This window comes from Lepisosteus platostomus, chromosome 3, assembly GCF_059453375.1.
Source record: "Lepisosteus platostomus isolate fLepPlt1 chromosome 3, fLepPlt1.hap1, whole genome shotgun sequence".
Taxonomy (NCBI): domain Eukaryota; kingdom Metazoa; phylum Chordata; class Actinopteri; order Semionotiformes; family Lepisosteidae; genus Lepisosteus; species Lepisosteus platostomus.
Genome location: NC_142613.1, coordinates 76956967 through 76981379, shown reverse-complemented (window position 1 = coordinate 76981379; position 24413 = coordinate 76956967). Strand labels below are relative to the sequence as shown.

The 24413-nt window shown below is 36.5% G+C and overlaps 1 protein-coding gene across 12 annotated transcripts in view; it reads left to right on the top strand.

Moving 5' to 3' along the window:
• The window catches only part of ptprk (protein tyrosine phosphatase receptor type K), a 242058-nt gene that overhangs the window by 97027 nt on the left and 120618 nt on the right, over positions 1–24413 (top strand). For all 12 annotated transcript variants that reach the window (XM_088626876.1, XM_088626873.1, XM_088626872.1 and 9 more), the window contains exons 4-6: positions 10730–10811; positions 15623–15738; positions 17693–17867. In XM_088626876.1, coding sequence (XP_088483002.1) covers positions 10730–10811; positions 15623–15738; positions 17693–17867 — 373 coding nt within the window. The remainder of the gene's footprint in view (positions 1–10729; positions 10812–15622; positions 15739–17692; positions 17868–24413) is intronic.

The following is a 24413-nucleotide window of genomic DNA, read 5'->3' as shown; positions in this document are numbered from 1 at the left end:
AAAAACAGCACCACTATTTTTCAACAAAGCTCATTGAATATCTTAGATTACTTTTATGTTTTTTTATCCTTATAAATCTCAAAGATTTATTTCTTTAAAGATTGAAGTTTGTTTGCTTTTTATAATGTACAGTATCATAAAGTGTTCCCTACATGCTGTGTATGATTTGGTTTGAAATTTAGGGAGCACATTGCTTTTAAAGCTATACTTTTCCTAGAATGTGAGATATTACTTGACACTGTTAACATATTGAAAGCTATTTACTACTATTTTTACTATTGTACATTTGTACATAGTCATAAGAAATTTGATAATTTAGTTGCAGTTTTTTACAGGGTATATTTGTTACTGATAAGCAATATTCACTTGGAAATGCATCTCTTTATATGCTTTAAACCTAAATGCAAGGTTACAGAGATTTGCAAATAAGTGTAACATGATACAGTTTAACTTATGGGTAGATATGCACTATACTGTCATTAGTAAGTACACTTATAAATCGTCAGGTAACAGTTAGAACTTTAAAAATATTAAAAATGTTTTGGTTGGTATAAATCCACTTACAGGAGATGGTCAGTGCAGAAGCAATGAGGAAGAATCTGTTGCCTTAGGTCTGTGGTTCTCAAACTTTGTTATGCAAAGATTCCCCCGGTGGTACACCAGATGATCCTGTAAATATGTTGCGTGCACTGAAAAATTGGGAATTAAAATTTGAGTAATTAAAATTATGTAAATTTTCATCTGAAATTTATTTAATGGGTTTCAGAAAGCTTGAGATGGGTTTTCTTATTTTCTATTTTAATTTAATTAGTTTGTGTCAAATTTGCAGCATACGTACTTAGCTGCGTTGATACAGCACACACTAATACTTGAGTGTTCATACTCCTCTCGAGCTTTCAGAGACACAGCTTAGCACCACATTCGCCAACAGAACAAGTGATCGAAAATAAATACCTCACAAAAATGAAGTATTATGTCATTGCTGAAAGGAATAAATAGAAAAGGAAACCCTGGGAAACTTCCTATTGCCTTATCTGGGAAGGGGTCTGGATGCAGAGGGTTTTCAAAATATCCCACATTTTATGTTCATTGGTAAAGTAACTGTGATGATGTTTAACTGTGAAATGCATAAGTCCCCTCTGCTACAATAACAGTATTTTTGTTTTGCTGCCAGATTTTTACAAAAGAATCTGTTAATTTGGTTGACAAACTCCCTCTTCGAATTGCCTTTTCGTGTTTGTCTGAGTCAACATGAGCTTGCGAGCCAAGTACACCTTTAGGAGGAAAACTGAACGACAAAGTAGGTCGCAAAGCGATCTAGAGAAGTTAAGAAATTCTCTCTCTTTCTTTCTTTATAACTAATGTTAATTATTATTCATGGTGAAAATAATGGGATCAAAATCCCGGACATTTCTTGATATTTGAAAATTCCCCCCGGCCAGAGATATAAGGATCAAAATAGAGGACATGGCCGGGAAAATCCAGATGTATGCTAACCTTATCGGCCACCGACACTAGCTTCTGCTGAACCTGATACAGACAGCACTGCTAGTGTTAGCAAGTGTTGTAAAATGGCTACAAGGTGGTATGATCCAAATGAACTAAGTGCTCAGTGCTATTTTTATTATATGTGTGTATGAGTGTGTTCTCGTGCGTTCTCATGTTGGTCATCGAGATTTGCTGTGGTTCCTATGAGAAGATGACTTGTAGGTGGTACTTGGATGGTTTGGTTTGATCAGGGGTGGTACTTGGTCCAAAAAGTTTGAGAACCATTGCCTTAGGTCATTTGGCATGTTCTACATATGCAAATTAGCCCATCCTGGGATGGAATATTTCACATTTCTTCAACTGGTCAAGATGAAGGTGTCAGTTGTGAATGTTTCCATACCCTATTTCAGGTTTCCATCCTGTGTATACGACCAAGCTTTATGGAGTACTTTATGGGCACGTGCAAAGCTCGTGGTTTTCACAATAGAAGCAGTAAAAACAGAAGGTTCATACTCGCAAAAATACCAGTGTGTGCATAATAGATCTATTATAGGCTTTTCCAGTGACATAATTATGAGTGTTATGATTAAAAAAAAAAGCAAGAAATATATTAGAAGAAAGTGGTCTTTCTGGATGTGTAGCTGCCCAAACCCCTTTTGTAATCATAAGCACCCAAATAAAAAAAATGAAAAAGGCAGTGGAAATAGAACATTTGTATGACCAGACCTGGAAGAAGGTCCAATTTTGAATCATTTGGCAGTAATCAATAACAGATTGTTCAAAAGGCGGGCCACAGTTGAGCATGTGGGTGGATCCATCTGCAGTGTGTGTAGGGAGAAATCTCAGCCAGGGATGTCAGATTTATTAAAAATCAATTGTACACTGTCCACTGACAGCCACCTGTGAGTTCTAATCCTCACGCCATTTCTTCAGGAGAATTCATTGGGCAAGGGATGCATGTACCAAAATGGCAATATCCTTACGCATATGTTGGGACAGAATACCCATAACTTTAAAAAGGTTGATGGAACAGTTGCAAAGATGCCTTGACCTCCATTTTTATCATTTCCAATACTGTGTTTGTGTAAATTATGTGCAGTTGGCTGTTCTTAAGAATTTTATCTACAGCATAAATAGGGGAAAAGTATTACACTTGTATATCTTTGTGCAGCAGCACAGCTTTCAGAAAGATTTATATTATAATCGGCTCATACCCATCACTCAGAGATGTTCAGACTTAAGATTTATTGTATAAATGACACATGCATTAAAGAGAGAGATCACTTTAAAGGATATGAGTTTCAGCTTAAAGCACAGTATTATGATCAGCCTTCAAAAGGGTGCAGATGGCATTTACAATAAATGGCTTTTTGCCTAAATTGTGTTGCTATCACCTAGGTTGCTTTTGAATCAGTTAAAACATTCTTCAATGTAATATATAATAATAAGATAAAAACAAACATTCTGTTTGTGATTATGCAATGGCTACAGTGAAGTTAAGGCTTGACCAATCTACTACCTTCAAATTTTTTCTCCTTCACTTCATTGTTTTCCTAATCGCATGACAGATAAACTGTAACAATATATATGATTTTTAAGTGGTTTCGGTCTGTTTTTCCAGTGATTGCAAATATATCTTGGACATTAGATTCTCTGTTGCAGTACAATTGGATTATGGTTTATAATGAAATCTTCAGTGAATTGTTATAGTACTATCATTCAGTCAGGCAACACAATATCTGCAGTGCATTTGGTATTACTTGAAATCAGAGCGCTCTATTGTGCATCTGAGGGTTCTATCAAAACATGTTATCTAAATTTCTGTACTGAAAAGATGCTAGGAAAAGTTTTCAACTAGACTTCAGTGACGCATAAGAACACTCAAATTAAAGTTCATTTTTTTTAAATGACATGCCCTGTTTCACTTTAGTATGAAATTTGAGTTTTTGAAAGGCACAAATGTTAAGTTTACATAGAAATGTGATGCAAATGAAAACAGATGATATGCTGTCTTGTTAGGCTTGAACGAATTCTATCCTTTCATTCATCCATCGGACCATCCATTTTCTCACCACATTATCCGGTACAGTGTCACGGCGAGGCGGAGCCTGTTCTGACGAACACCAGGTGCAAGGTGGAGGGCACACACAGACACACACACTTGCACTGAGGCCACTTTTCCCAAAAGCCAGTTAACCTACCAGCAAGTCTTTGGACTGTGGGAGGAAACCGGAGCACTTGGAGGAAACCCACGCAAACACAAGGAGAACAAACAGACTCCACACAGACAGCACCCCACTAATTGAACCCAGGGCCCCAGCACTGCGAGGCAGCAATTCTCACCACTGAGCCACCATGTCAGCCCAATTTTAATGCATTTGATATATTTATATTTAGATTAAGATTGATTAAGAAGGCATATTGTTTTCATAGTATTGGGTAACTTGAAAGTACTGTATATGAATAGATTTTTTTATGCACAATTAAACTTAAGCTGAGGGTTTGTGGTTGGCTACATGGCAGAAAGACATTGAAATGTTTTGTGTAAATCATTGAATGAAGAAATGGATTTAATAAGCCTATAACATGCATTAGCTACATTTGTATGCAGTTCTAAGAAAATCCTGATTCAGCCTGCTTTTAACATGCGATTATGACGTCGCAAATGACGGATGACACAGGGAAATGATCCCCTTTCCATGTCCATAAAAATACATATGCATTACAAGAGTTGCACCATGTACAATCATGACATTTCAGCAGTAAAGATATAACATTGGTGTTTTTTTCCTTCCCAGAAAAGGAAGTTGAGTTAATACAGATACTCTCAGATTGAAAACTGCTGAGTAGTTTTCTCTGTGTACCAGAAGGCAAACTAAAGCATGTTCATTCCCAGATCACTTGTTGTACTTTGAATTCATGCTCTGTAGGTTGAATATCAATGGAAATGATAAAAAACAAAAGAACAACTGGACTTGTTCAGTAATAGTATAGGGCTGCCTGATAGTAAAGTGTTTGCTCTTGTGATTTCTGATTACATAATGTGTGTAGGGGTTTTCATTCTAGTTGCAGCCCGAGCCGGTACTGTATCTTTCTGTGCCTCTTACGTTATCATGACTAACAATTGCATTTATGTAGAGCTTTATGTCGACCACTGAAGTGCAGTGCCCATTTCTTTGGTGATTTGCAGCAACTATATTGCCCCAAGACCCCATTGCACAGCAGATCAGGTAGAAAAGGTATTTAAATTAAGGGGGGCTTTAATTTAGGCCATTGAGCAAGTGGAGAGTGGAATTTATCATTAATCAGTTTCATGTGAAAGACACTACCTCCTACAGTACAGTGTCCACAGTTCACCATACTGTGACAATGATTTGGAAGGAGGACTATATTCTGATCCACCAACACCACTTCAGATCCCAGTACCACCCAGGTCAGGCCTTGCTGAGCTTGTGAAGTCTAACATCATCAGGTTAGGAGGTGCTGACACCCAGTGTGGGAGGACCTTGAGGAGCAATCTGTCAGAAATGAAAGCTGTTTATTGTTTTTGCAATGTCAAATGAACAGTAACAGTCACTGAACCTCTTTGAAAACTGTGCTAAAAATGGATAACTGAAGACTACAGTCGAAATTTTAAATAATGCCATCAGATATATTGTGGATTCATTCACATTTTACTGCTGAAGGCAACTTGTCTATATTTTCCACATATATATTAAATCTGTTTGAGTGCTTAATAATAGACCAGAAATTTGCTGGTCTGATGTGATATGTTCTTGTGGTTTGTATATTGGTTTAAATTGTCCAAGTTTTAACACAATTTGCTTTTATTGTAGAATATGTACTCTAAACTATGCTTTAACTTAAACAGATTTCCCATTTTTATGATTTTGCAATTAGGCATAGAAAACCTTTTAAAACCTACAAAAAAGCACATTTAAAGGATGTATGTATGCACTTTGTTGTATTACGAGTCACGTGTGTTTTCATAGCTTGCAGGAGTTTCTTTTCTGGTAAACAAGTTTGATCATGACTATCAATTGTCATGCTTGACTGACTCGATGCTTCTTCATCTCTCCTCCTACATTTTGTTATTCATGAGGTCGTTTGCATTTCTAGTGAAAGTTTGTCTCTGGAAGGGAACAGCGTGTAAAATGAAGCATTGACAAGAATGACAATTATTGTGTGGCAAAAAATACTTCTCATCTTTGCTTGTAAGCATCACTGCCTTTTTCTTTCTTGGTATCCTAAAAAAGACACTGTTTTGAAATCAATGTTATCCAAATTAGTGACTCAATTTCAAAACAACTAAAGGAACTGCAAGAGAAGCATTAATTTCACATCTCCTAGCACTAATGGAGATGCAGATATTGTTCTGACAAGTGCAGCTGTGAGCCAGAGTCAGAAAATACAATAATTGTTACATATCAGCCAAACACCTGCAAGAGATTGTCTTCAAAAAAAGTTAATTTAACTGAAATAATAATGATAATGATAAAGATAATAGTTGTCTTACAATAGCACTAGCACAAAGAAACATTATGAGAATATGTCCTCTTGTCTGAAGAAGGGGTGAGCAGTCCTGGTGCTGGAGGACTGGCCTGTCTGCAGGTGTTCAAGGTCTCTTTAGGGGCTCTGGAAGAAGCAGTTAAATTGGACCAGTTATGCCGATTTCCTGCTGGTTTAACTGAAGAGCTGAGTTGAAGTTAAATCCTACTGATAACCTTCAAGACCAGGATAGAACACCCCTGATCTAAAGATTTTATAATACCTTCACGCACTGCAGCTAACTCAAATGTGTATTTGTCTATTTAATTATTGGCTTATTTTGCTCAAGAGGTATAACGGTGAGTTGCTTATCTCAAAGGCTCACACTCTATTAGGCAAACTCCTTTAAACCTACACTTGTTTTTCTAATTAAAACATGCTTAACCAGTGCAAAAGCATACTTTGTATATATGCATGTTACCCAGATATGCATGTACATATATGCTAAACATCTTTACATTTTTTTGTATATTTAAATATAGTTGATTTGTTTTTGTTAATGGTATAGATATTGTTAATCTATTTTAAAGGCATAAGCATGTATGAAACAAGGCAAATAGATTTATTTTTTAAAAACACATTGTATGATTATTGATACATACTTTTATTAATATTTGTATTATAATCTTGCACAAACATTAGCAGGCAGATAGTTGCTACATCCATCAAAATTCAATTGACAGACTAAACTGTTCTGGATCTTTGTGAAACCAAGAGCCTATGAACACAAAGACTCAAGGGTGGTGTTCCAATCTTAATTCCCTCATTGCTTCTAGCTAGAGAGTAACCCTTTCAGAAAAAAAAGATTGAGACATGGTGGCCTGAGGGACTCATCCGACAAGAGAGTTAAAAGTGTAGGGTGACAGCACACACACAGCAAGCCCACAGAGAGCACACTGACAGGCACTGCAGATATTATGGCGTGTGCAAGGACGGCCAGAACAATCAGAATACAAAACCATTCCCCACCCAGATAACATGGAAAAGCAACCCAGGTTTTAATCACCCTGAAGCACCTTTTTAAATGGGACTTGATGGCTTTTCGTTTGCAACTTGCTACTATGTGCTAATGTCTTCTAATACCTAAATAAGAAAAGAATGTTAACCTTTTATTTAGCACAGGTTGTGGATTTTATATTCCATTTTATTTTATCTCAAGTTATTGTTACATTTTGTTCACAATTATTGCATCATTTTCGATTTTTTCACTTTGATATCACTGTATAGATATGCAATTTAGGAGGATAAAGAACTGGGGATTCATTTAAAATTGAAGTGTTCATCTTGGTTTGCTCTTTGCCTTTTATTCAAGTAAAACGGAATCGAAAGTAATACTGCACTTGAGTGCTGATCCTCTTTTGTGATTTTGAGCGAGGTGGAAAGCAGGAGCCCAGCAGTATAGCAGGCATTGAGAAGAACAACAGCCCCCATTTAGATCAGTAGGTGTTACCTTGTTTTGTCTTGCCATGCTGTCTGATGTGAATGCTGCTTTAGCATATTTACACATCAGCTACAAAAAGACAGCTCTCTCGGTTACTTTGAATACTTTGTTTCTGAAACAAAAGCTTGTCGGGCCTACCTAACTTAAGATGTGTTGCCCCCCTTTTGTTTAGTGTTGAGTTAAACATGAAGCACTTTGGATGTGTTTGGATGTGAAGAAGTTCACTGTGTGCACCCAATGGTATCCCCAGTGCGCATCAGACTCGCACGGGCATTCAGAAGCATGAATTGTGCACTCAGTGTCAGATGTCAGGGAAATCTTTTGTGCAGAGCAGGGGTTTGTCTTGCAGGTAAAAGCTTACAGAAAGAACCATGATTAACGTGAAGTAGACAAAACCTACCTTTCACAGCAGATTTCTATGCTATGACTAGTAAATTGTTGCTTAGAAAGAGGATGGCTGCACTTTTCTCATACTAATATGCGATTCAAAAGGAAAGTATATACCCAGTACATTAGAGCTCGGAGCTCAAACTGTGCATGAAAAAGTCTGAAAGATTCCTGAAAATGACCTTTTTTTTTGTCTTTTGAGAACATGACTGAGAATGCTGCCAGTGGAAATGTATCGTATATTGAAATGTCAGCTATAGAAAGAAGCAACAATGTATGATTAACTTCAATAGCTCAGCAATAAATGAGGTCTTTTGTAAAAACCGTAGTAGAGAAGGCATGCATTTCTGAAATTATTTGTATGAACATATGAACCTCCATACAGTGATTCACCCTCTGCAATAAATTTAATGCATTATATACAACGTGCCACTGCAGATGTATTGGTGGAACAGACACATTTATAATACTGTACTAATAAAGTAATTCACAAAGCAGGTTTGAATGCTTAAACATATAATTTTACAATACAGAGCCTCCTGAAAGCAATGTCCCCAAGTTGAAAAGTAAATGGAGTGCAATTGGAACAGGTAGACTTAATCTACCTTAAACATATACTATACATATAATCTATATTTAAGCCTTTCTGTTCCCTTACCTCACCATTATCCTGCGACACAACCAAATTTTTACCCTATATCTTATTGAAGGGTTCTCCTTAAAATAACTTATGCTTAGTACCGTCACTTTTTATTTCAATGGTGCATTTTTAATGTTGTGAACGTTCAGTAGTGATGGAATGCATGCCTGACCGATTCAACTTTACTACGGCAGGAGGAGGGGTGGTGGGGTCACGGTGGTGTCACAGTGGTAACAGGCTTAGCAGAGCAGACCACACTTCCCATTCCTCTGTAACAGGCTCCCAGGCCATCTGACAGATATGATCCCTCCAGCCTGTCATGGGTCTCCCTTGGGGTCACTAGATGTCCAAACCATCTCAATAGCCTTCCTATGACCCAGAGGAGCAGGGACTCTACTCCAGATCATCCTTGATTGTCAAGCTCCTCACGGAGAGAAAGCCCAGCAGCCTTACAGAGAAACCTCGTTTGTGCTACTGGTACGCACAATTCTCATTCTCCAGGTCACCACCCAAAGCCCACGACCATAGGTGAGGACAGGGGATGTATATCTCCCGAAAAACTGAAAGCTTTGTCCGAAAGCTCAGCTCCCGTTTCACCAGCATGGTTCGCGAAGGCATCTGCGCTACTGCAGCTGCTGTACCAATCTGCTGGTCAGTCTCACGGTATCCTCTACCCCCACTTGTGAGCAAGTCCCCCGCGGTGCTTTAACGTTTCCTCCTTCTGAGGGTAGCGGATCCTCCCTCACCTGGAATCGCGATCTTGTTGTGGTGGAGGGGCTCGAGGGCCCCAGGGTGATTTAGAGGTCTGCTGTCAGGAGCTTTGCTCTCCTCGTAGGGTTGTCTAAGTTGAGAGGCCAGACAAAGAACGATCTAAGCAAGATTCCCAAGATGATTCCATTACGAACTGAAACTGGAAGAATGGCCCTGGGGGTAGCGTTCACAGGCAAGCTCAGCTTGAAATGGCAACGTGGAGCTGGGTGCGATGCCCGTCGGGCGACAGCCATTAGCAGGATGGATCTGAATGGACTAGACCTTGGCAATGGAAAATAAATTGTATATGTTCTCATAAAACCTCTTTTTGTATGTAATTTGAAATGGAAAGGAGGCAGGTTTTTCAAAACGTGCTGCGCACCACCTTGTTGTGCTCTGTAGTCAGTCATTTGATTAATAGTCTAGAAATGCCATTCTCTGAGAACTAATTACTTTGAATTTGCCACCTTCAGCATTTTAGATAATGGCATGTAAAAACCAATATGAGTTTGGTCTCAGTAAGATTCTTTTTTTAAGCTTTCAATGGCTGAACATTGTCATTTGTCACAGTGTGATGGGGTCTGCAAAGGACCATTCAGCACTGTTCCAAACATGAAGCACTGGAATTGACTTTTGCATTAGCTGAAGCATGAGGCAATTAAAGCAGTAAGAAGCTAGTTTGCTGTAGCTACACATTGAACAGAAATGCTATAGATGTTGAATGGTCTAGTGAAGTGAAACGACTGGATAGGCTCATGCTGGCAGTGGAATTTTCTTTTTTAGAGTTTTTTTCTTCTTTAATGGTGCATAACATTTGAGACATGGGGGGCATGATAATGAAATGACACTTTTCAAGTTATACAGAGTTTTTTTCAAAGCTGATTCTATGTGGCATATATGTTTTAAACTGAAATGTAAAAGACAGACAGGAGCTTGCAAAAATCTGTCACTTAAACCAAGTTGCGTTTTTTTGCTGAAATGTACAAGTATTTTCTATTTAGATCACTTCACCTGATCACTTAGATTTATTTTTATCTTGCCAATTAACCGTTTAATGTGCTATTTAAGATATTGAGACAATAAGAAAGCTATTAAATAAAGCATACCTGTTTACCTTGGTATATTAACCTTAAGAAGACAGTATTTTATTGGTAATATAAAGCTATTGGTATTTACACTGTCTTAATGGCAATAGAAATCTATTTGTATTTACACTGTTTTAATGGCAATATAAATACAAATTCAAATGTTTTCTTTTTGCACACTGCACTTTCCATCCATAAAGCATAATTTCAATTTCATTTTGCCATCACATCTCTAGGCTCCATAAAATGCAGGGAGAATATATAAAACTAATGTAATGCCTGCCTGAACTTGCAAGTATACTGAACAAAATGAAAAAGAGGTTCAGATCAACCTGGGAAATTTACTTGAAATGAATGCTGTAAACATTCTTATTCCTTTCATTTTGACAGGTTATATTTGAAGCTGAAGTCTCAGATGGCAAGACTGGTTACATTGCAATTGATGACATCCAGGTTTTGAGCTATCCATGTGGTAAGTAATTATAGTTATGGTAATTATTGTGCTGCCGGGTGCTTGCATGTACAAAATGAAGACAAGTAGGAAGATGACACTAATGGTAGGAGAAGGGATGGTCAGAATGCACCGCTGTCAAGCTAAATGCAGAAAATACTAAAGAGGCCAATGCTTACCTTCCGTCCATCAATTTTCTTAATAATGTGTCTCCTTATCAGATGCCTATATCTAGGGTGACTTGCAATGCATGCGAAATTTCCATTTATAATAAAACACTTTTCGCCCAAGTGCTGTGCATCTGGGAAGTTCTTCGCACTTCCTCCACTGCAGACAGCCAACAAGCCCCAGCAGCCCCCCTCCTGCGGAGCGGAGATCTGGGGGCTGGAAGTGGTTTTGGCTGCACAATTGAGAGTGAACTTGAGAAAGGCCAGACTGGGGATAAAAAAAGTAACAGGTTAAGAACCCTGCTCTTCCAGTCACTGTCATGGCATCTTCAAAAACCCAAGTAGCCAGTCAGGACTATGGTTTAACATCGCCGCCAAAAGTGTAAATACATGAGATGTTCATGCACAATAAAATGAAATGAATATAAAGACAATTATTGCACAATAAGGTTGAAGCACAATGCAAGTGCGGTCCTAAACTAAAACCGCTGAATGAAATCAGATAATTCACCTTTGTAACCATTAAATTGTAAGGAATAAAATGTAGATTTCTGGATACTTTGAGAAATATTTTGTAAACATTGACTCATTGTAACTGTGTCTACTTGCTTTGTGAACAAACAGATACAGATATTTGAACCAGATATCTGGACTTGAGACCAGAGGGTCATGGGTTCAAATCCCAGGTGGGATGTTGCCATTGGTAACTCTAATTGCTCTGGTTTGACTGTCTCCAAAATAAAGGAATTAAAAAAGTGTTAGTCTACCATGTCATCAGAAGAAAAACTGCATGTTATGTGTGAAGTTTTAGGCTTGCTTGGTCAAAGGAAGCGATTAAATACCAGGACAGAATTGCTGATAATGGAAAACAAAGATCATAGATGTATAGCATTGTATTAAATTTTAGATCCAATTACAGCACTACTAGGATGTGGGTGATCATAAAATAATATGATTTCCAAATGCCTGCAAATGTCATGAAGGCTAAAGCTATTACATAAAATAATGAAAAGGTATCCCAATTAATATAATTAGCCACAGGGGGCTTGGAATTTGAACCTTGGAGAAGAGAACTCTTAACTAGGACTATAATCCTTTTGAACAGTGCAATAAAGCTTCATTGTATTAAATGGTGTGATTAGTTGTGACAGTTAATTAAAATGAAATAGTGGGTGGATAAAATCACTGGTTAAGGGATCACATATAGTTTAGCAACTGTTGAAACTACTGTTTTGAGCTGTATCCTATGAAAAGCACTTCATGTTTATATAAAATGACAGTTACAGAGTACAAAAAAAGCATTAGCTCACACAATCCTCTGCGGACTGGAAGTGTGTATAAACTATGGAATTGATCATTTGTTCAGATTAATTCAACATCTGCAAATATATTCATTGAGTAGGTTGATTTTAGTTTTTTGTAAAAAATGCTAGTATTAATGATATTTTGTGTAACCTATAGTTATTCTGAATTATTCAGCCCCTATGTTTATATTTCTGTTGTTTCCATATAGTTATCTCTGCACATAATTTTCTGTTACTTTCAGTCATTAATAAAGTTCAACATTTGCTTGACACAATGGGTATACATCACACTTACATATTTTTTCCAATTAGGCTAATGGACCGTCATGTTTCAGCGGAGAAAATATTTTTTGATGAAGACATTTTGCATGAGTTAACCTACTTATGTATATTTAATGTGCATTGGCTATATTAATGATTAAGAGCACAGAAAATGCTAAGTGCCCCATATCAAATCAATCAGATTTTACAAATCATTTAAGCAGACTAAACATTTGTTAAAAGTATGTTATAAAAAGTTAACTTGTGAACAGCTACAATAATAGGGCATAATAAGATCTCAGTATCTCCAGTGAATCTTTAAAGTCTTTTCACCTACATCTGAAGGTCCTTAATATGCATGGAGCATAAGTTGTGCTATAGACTTTTTGCCACTTGTTCAAGTTCAACTTCTAGTTTACTGAATAGACAGTTCTATACAGTTGACAGTAAAGTGCGTAGTGCTGAAATTACTTACGAGATTGAAAAGGTCCCAGAAAGGATTTTTCTATAAGAACCAATGAAGGTAAGTGTCATTATACATTGTTAGGTATGTATGGTGGCCCACAAATGCTATCAATTAATTTATAGAGACTGCACTTGAGAATTTCTGCAGCTCATTAAATTTTCTTGTGGACACAAAGTTTGTTGCTGCCTGATTTCCCTATTTAGATATTGTGCTCGAGAGAGTTTCCTGACACGGTCCATATGTATGTATTCCATTGGTCTGTATTATCTTGCTGCTGAATTCTGACCTCATTTAGAATGGTCACTTAATGTCAGTAAATATGTGGCGGACCCTTGGAATCTAGCTGTGTCTAAGCAGCAGAATGTCATAGTGTTTCATTTCATGAGCTTTTGCATTTTGTTATTAACTTGATAATTACATTTATTGAAATTTGTCATTTAAATTTTGTTACTCATTTGTCACAGTCTGATATTCCTGAATGGATTCAAGCAGGTTGATTTGGGATACCTTTTATCTATGGTTTAACCCTTCTGATCTCAAGGGTAGAATTTCAGCAGTCCATAAGGAAATAATAAACAGGCTACCACTGCCCTTTCAGGAGGCAAGTTAGCAAGTGACTGCAGCGTAACCTTTCAGTGTTGTGCAGAAAATTTAAAATAGTGTTATTGCACTGTTGCAATAGGGATATCTGTGTCTTCTTGCTTAAAGCCTCTGTAGACCCAACAGATCAAAACATTTCAGTTTTAGTTTGCCTCGGTTGCTTTCAGAATGGTGAAGTTAAAATATGTATTTATGTGGTCTAATTTTATCTAAATGTAGATTTGTCTTATTAGTTTAAAAATGTGTGGCTGTTTCAAAATTCTGTATCTCCACTTTTTTCCTCTTGCTGAATTTCAGACTTCATCAGGGCATCTGTTTCATGTTTCAGCCAAATTATCATGAATAATCCAAGTGTTATTCCAAAATGTTTGGTTACTACTTTTCTATTCACGTGGAGTGTTTATTTTTTTTAAAAGGCATCATATAATTTGAAAGAATGTGATTTTGAGAAGACATGTGAGAAACCTGTGTAATCTGTATTTATTTTAATTTGAATTGAGTTGCTCTAATTCTTGTACTAAAAGTACTTTAAAGTTTCATAAGCTTACACTGCCCATTGCTTCTCAGGAGTCCAGTCTTCTATCTACTCTATCTAATAGTCTATCTTTTGACTTTTTAGATATGCTGTGAAACACAGATGTCAGCTGTGATGTATAAACAAACAACAAATAGAGCTGTATTACCATGTTTCTCAAATTCTTGCATAACAAATATGCAGTCGTAACATAGAAACAAAATATTTACTTTAGAATGGCTGCAAAGGAGATTGCAACCATTACAGCCTTTCTAACTCATGTGGTTTTTATTGACTGATTGATCTGAGGAATGTAGATCATGATAGAAGCAAGGTATGAGCTGTTTCTACCGGCTGTTTCTGCCACAACCCTTAGTGCAAAAGAGTGTCTGCTCTTCTCCGTTTCCACTCTGTGAAACATAGTGGTGATTCTGCAATGGGGCTGACCTGCTTTAGCCCTTTTGAGTTGTTGAAGGTGACTTCAAAGGAGCAGAGTGACAAGACAGATGCCAAGAAAAATGATACCTGGTGGCTCTAGATTTGTTTCATCTGCCTATAAAAATCAGTAACAGTAGCAGCAACGTTTCTACAGTTGGAAAAGACCACAGAGCTGGATGGCCTTCACAGTCCCCTGACCTAAATTAAATGTTAAAGGTAGAACTGCAGGAATCTACTGCTGCTAAGAAACCTGTCAGTCTTACTACAGTCATGCACTGTGTTTGTGTCAAAGGAAGGGGGATAAATGGCACAAAAACTGGAAACTTCTCCCAAGCTGAAAAAAGTGCTGTAATGGATGGCAAAGTGGACCACACTAAAGTTTATCTAACTTAGCACGTGTGATTGACATCTATGCACAGTATCATTTTTGTAATGTAATTTTATTTTCTTGCTTTACTTCTTTTTTTAAATGAGTATGAAGGTAAAAACTGCAAAAATGGTTTTTTGAACAGTTGGAAGTTTCAAGGCATTTTTTTGCAGAAGTTAATGTCCTTTGTTTAGTTTAATACTCAATTGAAGTAAAAAATAGGCATCGGCACTCATAAAAGTTGCCAGTGTCAAAGTACACAGAAATAAGTGAAAAGGGAAAAATAAGAGATAGTACACCCTTCAACATTTAAAAAATAAAATTATTTTAATTTTTATTTTGAAATATTACAATCTGCCTAAGACCTCAAGACTAAGATCAATTAACTGCAAAGAACAAATAAATTAATTAAATGTGACCTTGAAGCTAATTCAGTTTTAAATGACATAGTAGATCACAACATTTTGTTGTACATTCTTGTAAGTGTCACAAGGTTTATAAAATGTTTTATCTACCCAAGTATTTCAGTCTATTGTGTGTCCATTCATGTCTTAAGTAATTTTTTTCCAAACTGTAGTGGGCAGCTTTCATCTGGCAAATGAAGTAGTCATTAGAAATAGCTGCTTGACAACAGAAGCTGGTATAAAACCGCAGGCAACATTGATCATGCCTTTTATGTTAAATTTATGAGAACTGTAATTGTTTTTTCTTGTAGATAAATCACCACACTTTCTACGACTTGGGGATGTGGAAGTTAATGCAGGGCAGAATGCAACTTTCCAGTGTATCGCTACTGGGAGAGACGCTGTGAATAACAAGCTTTGGCTTCAGGTAAGAAACAAGCAAAACAGGAATTTGTAAAAGGGGCAGGTCAGCTTGTCCTGACTGGGAAGGGCAGACGAGTAATACCCTAAATAAACTTAAATATCCTTCATTAAAGGGAAAATCTCTAAATTTGATAGCTGGCAGGTTGAAATCTCTGCAGTTATACAGCTTTCTTACTGAAGTACACATCTCATCAGTTTGGAGTAGTGGCTCTGACTCTGCTCTCATAACTCAAGGGTTTTGGGTTCAAACACTGCGAAGGGATTCAAGGTACTTGACTTCGATTTCTCTAGTGAAAGACCTGACTGTACAAATGTGTGCAAATGTAATTTGTGATGGAATTGAAGCAGCCACATAAATCATCATAATAAAGTAAACATATATCTAAGAAGACTTATGGAAAAGCAGGATAAAAATGTTGCAGTTGCTGGTGTCTTCAATATCCACTTCTAATGTGGAAAAAATAATGAAAAATGCCTACATTTCAATGACAAATCTAATAAATCCACAGAGTATTAAGTGACAGTGGTCTTCATCTGAAATTTTGTTTTGTAAACTATTTCTGACATGTTAACACTACATCATTCAATAGTACGGTGATTACACACCATCACCAATTGTACGATGATTAAAACTGTGATTCTGACTCATGGCACATTGTTCCTTTTTTAAAAGCAGGAAAGTTCCTGATCTATAACCTTTATGAAGAAAGCTTTAGTTGAGCTGGTTCTTTCTGTGAGTGGCAGGGCAGGAGAAACTGATAGGTCACAAATAGCTGCTGCCTATTAGTATTGTGTCTGGGTCAGTGGAGCGTCATGATTTCTGACTCCATTTGCAGCCTGCTAACATCTTGATTTAGCCGATAGGGTAGAGAAAAAATGCACTAGGGTATTGACCTTCCACACCATTCGATGGACCTGCTGCCAAATTATATATGTAATGGCGGATTCTACCAGCAAATTAAATCTGTGCCTTTTTCACCTGGGTTTTAAGGAAGATCTAGGGTCTCAGTGGAGGGTATTGAGCTGTAAATGAAAAGAGTGGCACTTAAATTGATTTGAAGTTATGATGGTTTTTACCAGAGCTTGAATCTCATCCTCCACTTGCCTCTCTAATGCTTCTCTTAATGATATCTGTGTCGCTGAGGTCAGGCGGTTTTTGTGGTCGAGGGGTGGTTATTGTCAAGCCTTCTGCAGCCACTGCCGATGTAATGATAGGCAGGCTGCAGAAGAGTTGCACATAGATGGCTGAGTGGGAAAGTGGATCAGGCTAAATGACCTTTTCTGTGAAAACAGGCTAGAAGGTGAAAATGTAAAAGAGAAACTACTGCTGCTGGATAGTTGTCTCGAAGTTTTTCACACAACACATGTTGAGCAGATGTGTCATTTACAATTGTGCTGAATTGTCGGTTTTAAGAGGCCTCTACAAGTTCTCTTTCCCGCTAGCTAGACATCAATGATTAATGAATTTTTACGCATGCAAATATATTATTTGATTTAGAAAACATTTACTAGGGAAGTTAATATAATTTTGAATATATCTGAAACACTTATTTAATAATTGTATTATTATTGTTTTTTAATTTCCAGTTCAACATATACCTTGTATTTCTCATATTAAGAAACAGGAAAAGTTATCCATTGAAACTGAGCTATTTAAAATAACAATTTGTAAGTTTTGTAATGATAACTTTTATTTTTTAGATCTTTCTTTACAGATATTTATGATGGTTATTATAATAAAGATAGACTTTGTAAAAAAACACATTAATTGAAAAATTCTTATTGTGAAACATCCACTGATATAGATTTCTTAATTTAAGAGGTATTTGGAAATTCTAAACATTGCATAGTAGCTTAAAGCTATATTAATTTAGATTAAAAAAAACTATTTTGGGAAGTACTACTTCCCAAATTTGGATTAACCGGTCTTAACTTTTTGTTGTTTTTCATTGTTGTAGAGAAGGAATGGAGAAGACATTCCAGTGGCTCAAACAAAGAACATCAACCATAGGAGATTTGCTGCTTCATTTCGGCTAAAGGAAGTGACCCATCTTGACCAAGACCTGTATCGCTGTGTGACTCAGTCTGAAAGGGGCTCTGGAGTGTCAAACTTCGCTGAACTCATTGTTCGAGGTACCGTATCACAACTTCCAATTTGCACTTTTTTTTTAGGATAGGACCCTTCAGAAGTGCAACATTTTCTGCTCTGACATATGCGTGTTTCATTCCCTACCTGCACTTTAATGGTTTCTTTATGAGGCTGATCTTACTATAGGTGCTATTATAATGACCTCCTATAGTTTGTATTTGTAAAACTTATCTGATTTATTACTGTTTTTGTCCATCCAAGGAGGAGATAATTTATTGTACCTGTGCCAGAAATGTGAGATGGGTCTGATTAAGAAAAAACAATCAAAGCACACCTCATTCATAGAGACTGTCTATATTTCTACAAATAAACACACAAACATAGACACAAAAATTTATGTACATGCATTTAAGTCTCAGTCTCCTGACAGGCTTTTGATCACTGGCTTCCAGACCTTTCAGATTCCATTTAAAAGTAAATCTAAATAGAAATCATTAACATTCTAATTATGAGATAAAAGTATAACTAAACATTATTAAAACATGAGCAGAACCACAGAAAACATGTGCACTTTGAAGAAATACAAATATAATTTGATATAATATGCAAGCAAATATTACCAAAGGGAGAGTATTACAGAACATTTTATGTTGTGATATGTAAAGTATGTTTGTGTAAGTGATACACAAATTAGTTTGGTACAGATCTGAGGGCTTTTGGCTTCTAATGGACACTACTGAGTCTGAGATTTTCATACAATGTACTGGCTTTATACATTTTTTATCAGAGCAGAAGGATATAACAGTTTATTGTTTATCTGAATGACTGTAAAACAAATCTTATTGTTAACATGGGCCAGAGGCCCTGTGGGCAGACAAACCCTGGTGTTAAAACTAACTTGAATATTAACTGCAGTGACAGGTCCTATATCTCACTGGCACTTTAAATCTGACATCCTGCTATAAGGACACAAAAGATGGTAATTTTAAAGGAAATTTTGGGGCCATTGATATGGATTGCCTTTAATAAGAGCTGGCATTGTGTTGCCTATTGTCGCTGATGACCCAAGGGTAACAGTTTATTAGTGGCTCTTCTGCCAAACTGGAAGTGACAGAGGATGCTTAGGGCCATTTTGGTTCTGTTTGTAACAAATGAAAATTTCAGTAGCAAATTCTTTCACCAAAGGAGTATTGATCTATGTGTCCTTAGAGCTGGAGGAAAAAACATGATGAAACACAGTTTACTTTGTCATGAGGTTAGTATTGCTTCCAGATCTTTTTGAGTAATGACGTTGCCCCTTGCTTGCACAGGCTAAACCTTATTGACAGTGCTGCTTATTAGAAAAGATTCCAAGACAAACACAGTCTCCTGAAGCAAATTCCAGCTTTATAAATTGATTTTTAACTTCAGTGGAGGGTTATTAGAATCTTCTCTCTTTAAAACAGTCATGTGGGACTCTTTTTAAATGAATGACTGGGAATTTTTTAAAGACTTATTTTCCTTTCCTAATGATTGCCAAAATAAAATTACGTGATTTACACCTTCTAGGCGTTAAACCTTATGAAATCATGAGTGTCTATGAGGTTATTCATATTAAAAATTTATATTTTTAATATGTATCTGGCATGTTGGATTATTATTAATTTTAGTTACTGTAAAAGCTGTAGTGTGATTCTAAGTATTTACATCCTTGATATACTTGATATAAGACTTGATATACTGATGGTAATTCTTAACCTTTTGTTCTTCTGCTTGACACAATATTTTTCACACCTACAGAGATACCTGTCCCATTAAATCAAGATGCTGGTATTGCCATGCTATTTTTTCCCCAAATAAGTTGCCTCAGATCATCATAAAATATTCTACTTTAAAAAGGCATATCTAAGTATTCTATTTATTAGGAAAACAACAAAAGCTTGGTTTTCCGTAGATATACACCATACATGTTTTCTTGAACCAATTTTTTCTTCTCATCATTTATTGTTACTGCTCTTTTTTTATTACTGGTTTAAAAAATTGTCTCAGCTGCACATAAATACCAGTACTGTAATGATTTCTAAGTTGTATTTTGATGAGATACTTGGTCATCCACAGACTTGTGCTTTAATGAATGTGGAATGTTTGTAGTCTGGAGTGTGTGTCTTTGCGTAAAAGTAATATTTCTGTCTGTTTCAAATAAAAATAGCAGACTGATGGGTGGTAGATGCAACTGTCAAGCCCTGAGATGATGTGAAAATATTTGCTAAAATGTAGATTAATAACTTCTACCTGCCAACGTTTCTCCAATGAAGAAAGCATACTTCCTGACATCTGTGTGCTCAAAGAGAGATTGTTAAACTCAGCTGATGAGTCTGGATTGGTTGATGCCTTATAATGATGAAAACGGAGGAGCTTAGAATTCAGCATTGATGTCAGAAAAGGCAAAGTGTCAAAAAAAAAGCTGTATATTAGAAATAATTTGAATAGGAAGTTAGATTCCAACGTGCCGCTAGGAGGGATTTTGATCATTGTGATTATCAAAGTTTCATAATGATTTTCAGATGAAAAAAGAAACGTTCTGTAGTTTGGGCTGTGACTGGGCTGCACATTCCTCAATAGGAAATTAGCAGTTCACCTCCTAGACACTGATCTAAAATATGCAGAATTCCTTCAGAATTAAGAAATTGAGACAGAGGTTGAAGACCTCAGTCTTTCTGTTCCTCTAATACCTCAAGTCAGTTTGAGATTGCTGATTAGGCTGTGTTGTTTTAGTAGCAGTCCTTCCTCTGCCGTTTTATCCTCAAAGGTTGTCATTAGGTTCAATAGCTACACCAGACTAGAAAAAAATTCTGAATAAATGAAGTTGCTGTGCTACGCTGCTTTTTTGATCAGATCTTGCTCTCTTGGTGAGCAGAAGACTTTGTCGATTGGATCTGTAATAAAAGAAAATCAATTGCTATTAGTATGTCTCCTTAGGTTAAAGGCACTACAGGTTCGCCATCAGTTTTGGAGCAGTGCAGTGATACTTAGCAGCAAATCAGGAATGATGCAAAAGATGGATGAGACAGAGTTCAAGGAGCAGTAACGTGAGGGTCTAGCACTATCATTCCGGGCTGTCTCGGCAACATGATAGATGGGTTTGTAGGGAGAAGCAATAATACTAGATGATGAAAGATTTATCTTCTGCTTTTTTTTGCCATTTCACATTACCTGCAGAAACTCCAATGGCATTATCGTTTCTGCTTTGTTATTAAGAACCATGCTGCTGTTTTTGAGTAAGCAATACAGAAAGTGTTGGACTGAGTTGTTTCACTACAACCATCAGCTTCAAAGGATGTTCGTATACGAGCTACTGCATGCTGTATCTTTTTAATTACTTGGCATTCATACTGCTGAAGAGGAAATGAAGGTTGTGCTAATATTGTAGGCAATTTGTTGCATCCCACAATCACATCTCTTTGTGTTCCTGATTTTATCAAGAAACTTGATAAATGAGCCAGTCCATTAGCTAAGTTAAAATGAAATGGATAATTGATTATGTCTACATTGTTGCTGATTTTCTTTTGCTATTATAATTGAATTTATCTGGGGAAAATGTGTTCTGTAATAAACTGTGTGACCTCGAATCGTCTTATTTAATTACTTATCTAAACTCTGCTTGCATGGTGATGTATCTTTTTTGTTTGCAAGATACATATTTGTAAACCATTTTTAACATGAAATATTTCTCTGCCTGCAGGCTGTGGTGGAAAAGTTATGATAACATTTGTTAGCAGTCATTTATCTATTGAAAAGCAGAGATTCATTATAAAAATCGCTTGTGCCTTCAACTACGAAATGTTGTAGGCGAGTAAATTTGCAAGGAAAAGTGATTTGTTAAGTACTTGTAATATTACAAACAAATGACACTTTACCTAACTTCATAATATTTAACTCTATCTTTTAGGAACATGTTTTTATAACAATATAATAAAACAAGTGGCTTAATATTGTAAGTGGTTACAAATGTGAATGATTTCCTTGTGACTAACAAATGTTGTATCAGCACAGATGTTGTGTACATCCCGTGAGAGCCTGGTTATCCTCAGATTTTATTTCAAGGCTTCTATGTTACTCTGTATTGATTTGTGGTATTGTGCATGTTTGTGGCATCCTCATTAGTTGAGGTATCTAATCATTGAAGTAGCTGGTGAATTTGCAGTCTTCTTTTTGTTGCACCTGTTTGGCCAGCTAATTTTAATGGATTTTGCCTCCTCCTTAACCTTTGTTTTCCTTAAAAGGGACCTTTTTAATGCCTGTTAAGTTTTTGCACCAGTAGCACTGTTTTTTCCAAGATGCCTTATGGCCATTCTTATTTCCTTTTTCAAGATGAATCCTTATTGCATAGCCGGTGTAACTATTCCTTCTTGATCAGACGTTTTCTTAAAGGGGAACTGCAGTCCCAATTTCTCAAACTGGTTATTAAATCTCTGTAACAAAATTCATTGGCAGGAGAGAAAAAAAAGGCGAATTTCAAATTAACCACTGAAATTGTGAACTCTGTGATAGTACTGCAAATCGCCATGTCGTCGTAAACCCCTAGTCTCGCCACGGGCGACAGCGAGTGTTCCCACGAGCTGTTAAATGAAGCGGCCCTTCCTGCTCACTAGTCACTGTAATTAATGTAATGCGATGTGTGAGCTAATTAAATACAGGATGTGCAGCAGATATTTCAACGCAGAAAGCTTCCAATGTGATCTGCATGCAGAGTTAACAAGTAAGTTCCATATCGGCAAAAGCGACTTGAAGTTGAGAGCAATATTCCTATTGGATTAAAAGAGATGTATTCACAAGTCCGCTTCTTTGCTATATGTCATACGGCTGCACTCATCACCGTAAGTTTTGTTGCCTCGTTCTGAACCCTAGAAAATGGCTCAGTCTGAGGTTTTACAAGTTACTGTGTGCAATTTACTTTTATTGTGGTTCAAAATGCACTCACAACACTGATTCTTTTTAACCCCAAAATATAAAAACAGTGTTACAGTTCCCATACAAACACCCATTTATGTATTTTGGATACTTTGTAATTAAATCACCTTTGCAATACACCCATGTATTTTCAGCTAAGTCATGCAGAAATAATCTGTCAATGTATTTTACCTAACACAGGCTCTCAACAGAAATTTTGTAGAATATTCAAAGAAAATAAGAATATTACACAATTGACTTTTACGTGAAGTCTTTGTTTATTCTTTTTTCACAAATTCTCCTTCTTCTGTCAGATATAAAATGATATTAAATGCAACACAATTGGTTGCATCATCTGACCAGTCATGAACTCTTCTTGCATGCCCTGCCTTCGGCCTGCAGTCTTTTGAATCTTGTTTGTTCCTGCTTCTACACTTTCCAATTAAAATAATATTTTTTAAAGTGTTCCAACTGTTCTTTGTCATACCAAGACCATTGCTTTTGCAATATTTCAGCTTTTTTATTTCAAGCCCGCTAAGATAAAATACTGAAATGATTATGTCTGGTTCCTCTTTTATCTTAAATGTCAGGTATAAACTCTTTTCAAAATGGTGCTGGTTTAAAAAACGATCTTGGTTATTGAGTTATTTTTATATTTTCTATGGGCAATAGAAGCCTTAATCGGAACTCTGTCCATGATGTAAAGTTTTATCTGCAAAATTAGGCTTTCGTCAGTCAAAGCACCCAACAGATTGGCAACTAAAGCCTTTAGGGATAAGCCTATATTGGCAAACATAAACATCAATACTGATAATGACTGGTGTGAGGTGTACATATTAACCTTTGGTCTGTTGACACTTTCATTCAATGCGTTATGCATTTCTGCCCAGTTGGTTTGATTTTGGTACCTTATTAAGTTATTGCATCTATACTTGTGACCCCTGTCTTTTATCTTCGAACTGTGCGAACCTGTGCAGTTAATACTTGTGTAAAAACAGGTGTTGGTAAATCTGTTCTGTGGTGCAGGGTACTTACATTATGTTGTCATTCAGTCTTTCCTGAGAGGGAGTGTTGGTAGTGTTTCTCAAGTCAACATGTGAACCACTGACACAAAAAACTGTACGTGACCTTCTAAATTTACAGTGTTATTATTTAAAATAATGGAAGGTAGTGACTTTTTTTAATAACACAACAGGGTGTAACAAAAGAAACAAAAATGTCTCTGAATGTAAATATGCTGACTGCAATTTAACATTATGTGTAAAAAAGTATCATTTTCTACATAGTGCTGAGCAAATTTGTTATCCTGCCATGTAGTATAATTTAAGATATACAGTATCTTACAGTATATTATGGAGTGATAAAGAATGCTTTAGGCAAATAAAATATCCTTAATCTTGGAGTCCTCACCATGACGATTTTCTATGCTTACCATTAAAAAAAATGCTTTATTTTTTCTGGAGTTTTGTTTTATAAATATGCATTCAACAGTTTAATAGACTTCGCTGTAATATATTTTACACTGTCCCAGCACATTACAGTAATGAGAATCCATCCTGGAGGCCATGCCTTTTATGAAATGGACAGAGGTGTTAATGAGGTCACACCCACGCTGATCATAGGCGCATTGTTGATGTAACGTGCAGTGCTATCTTTCAGCA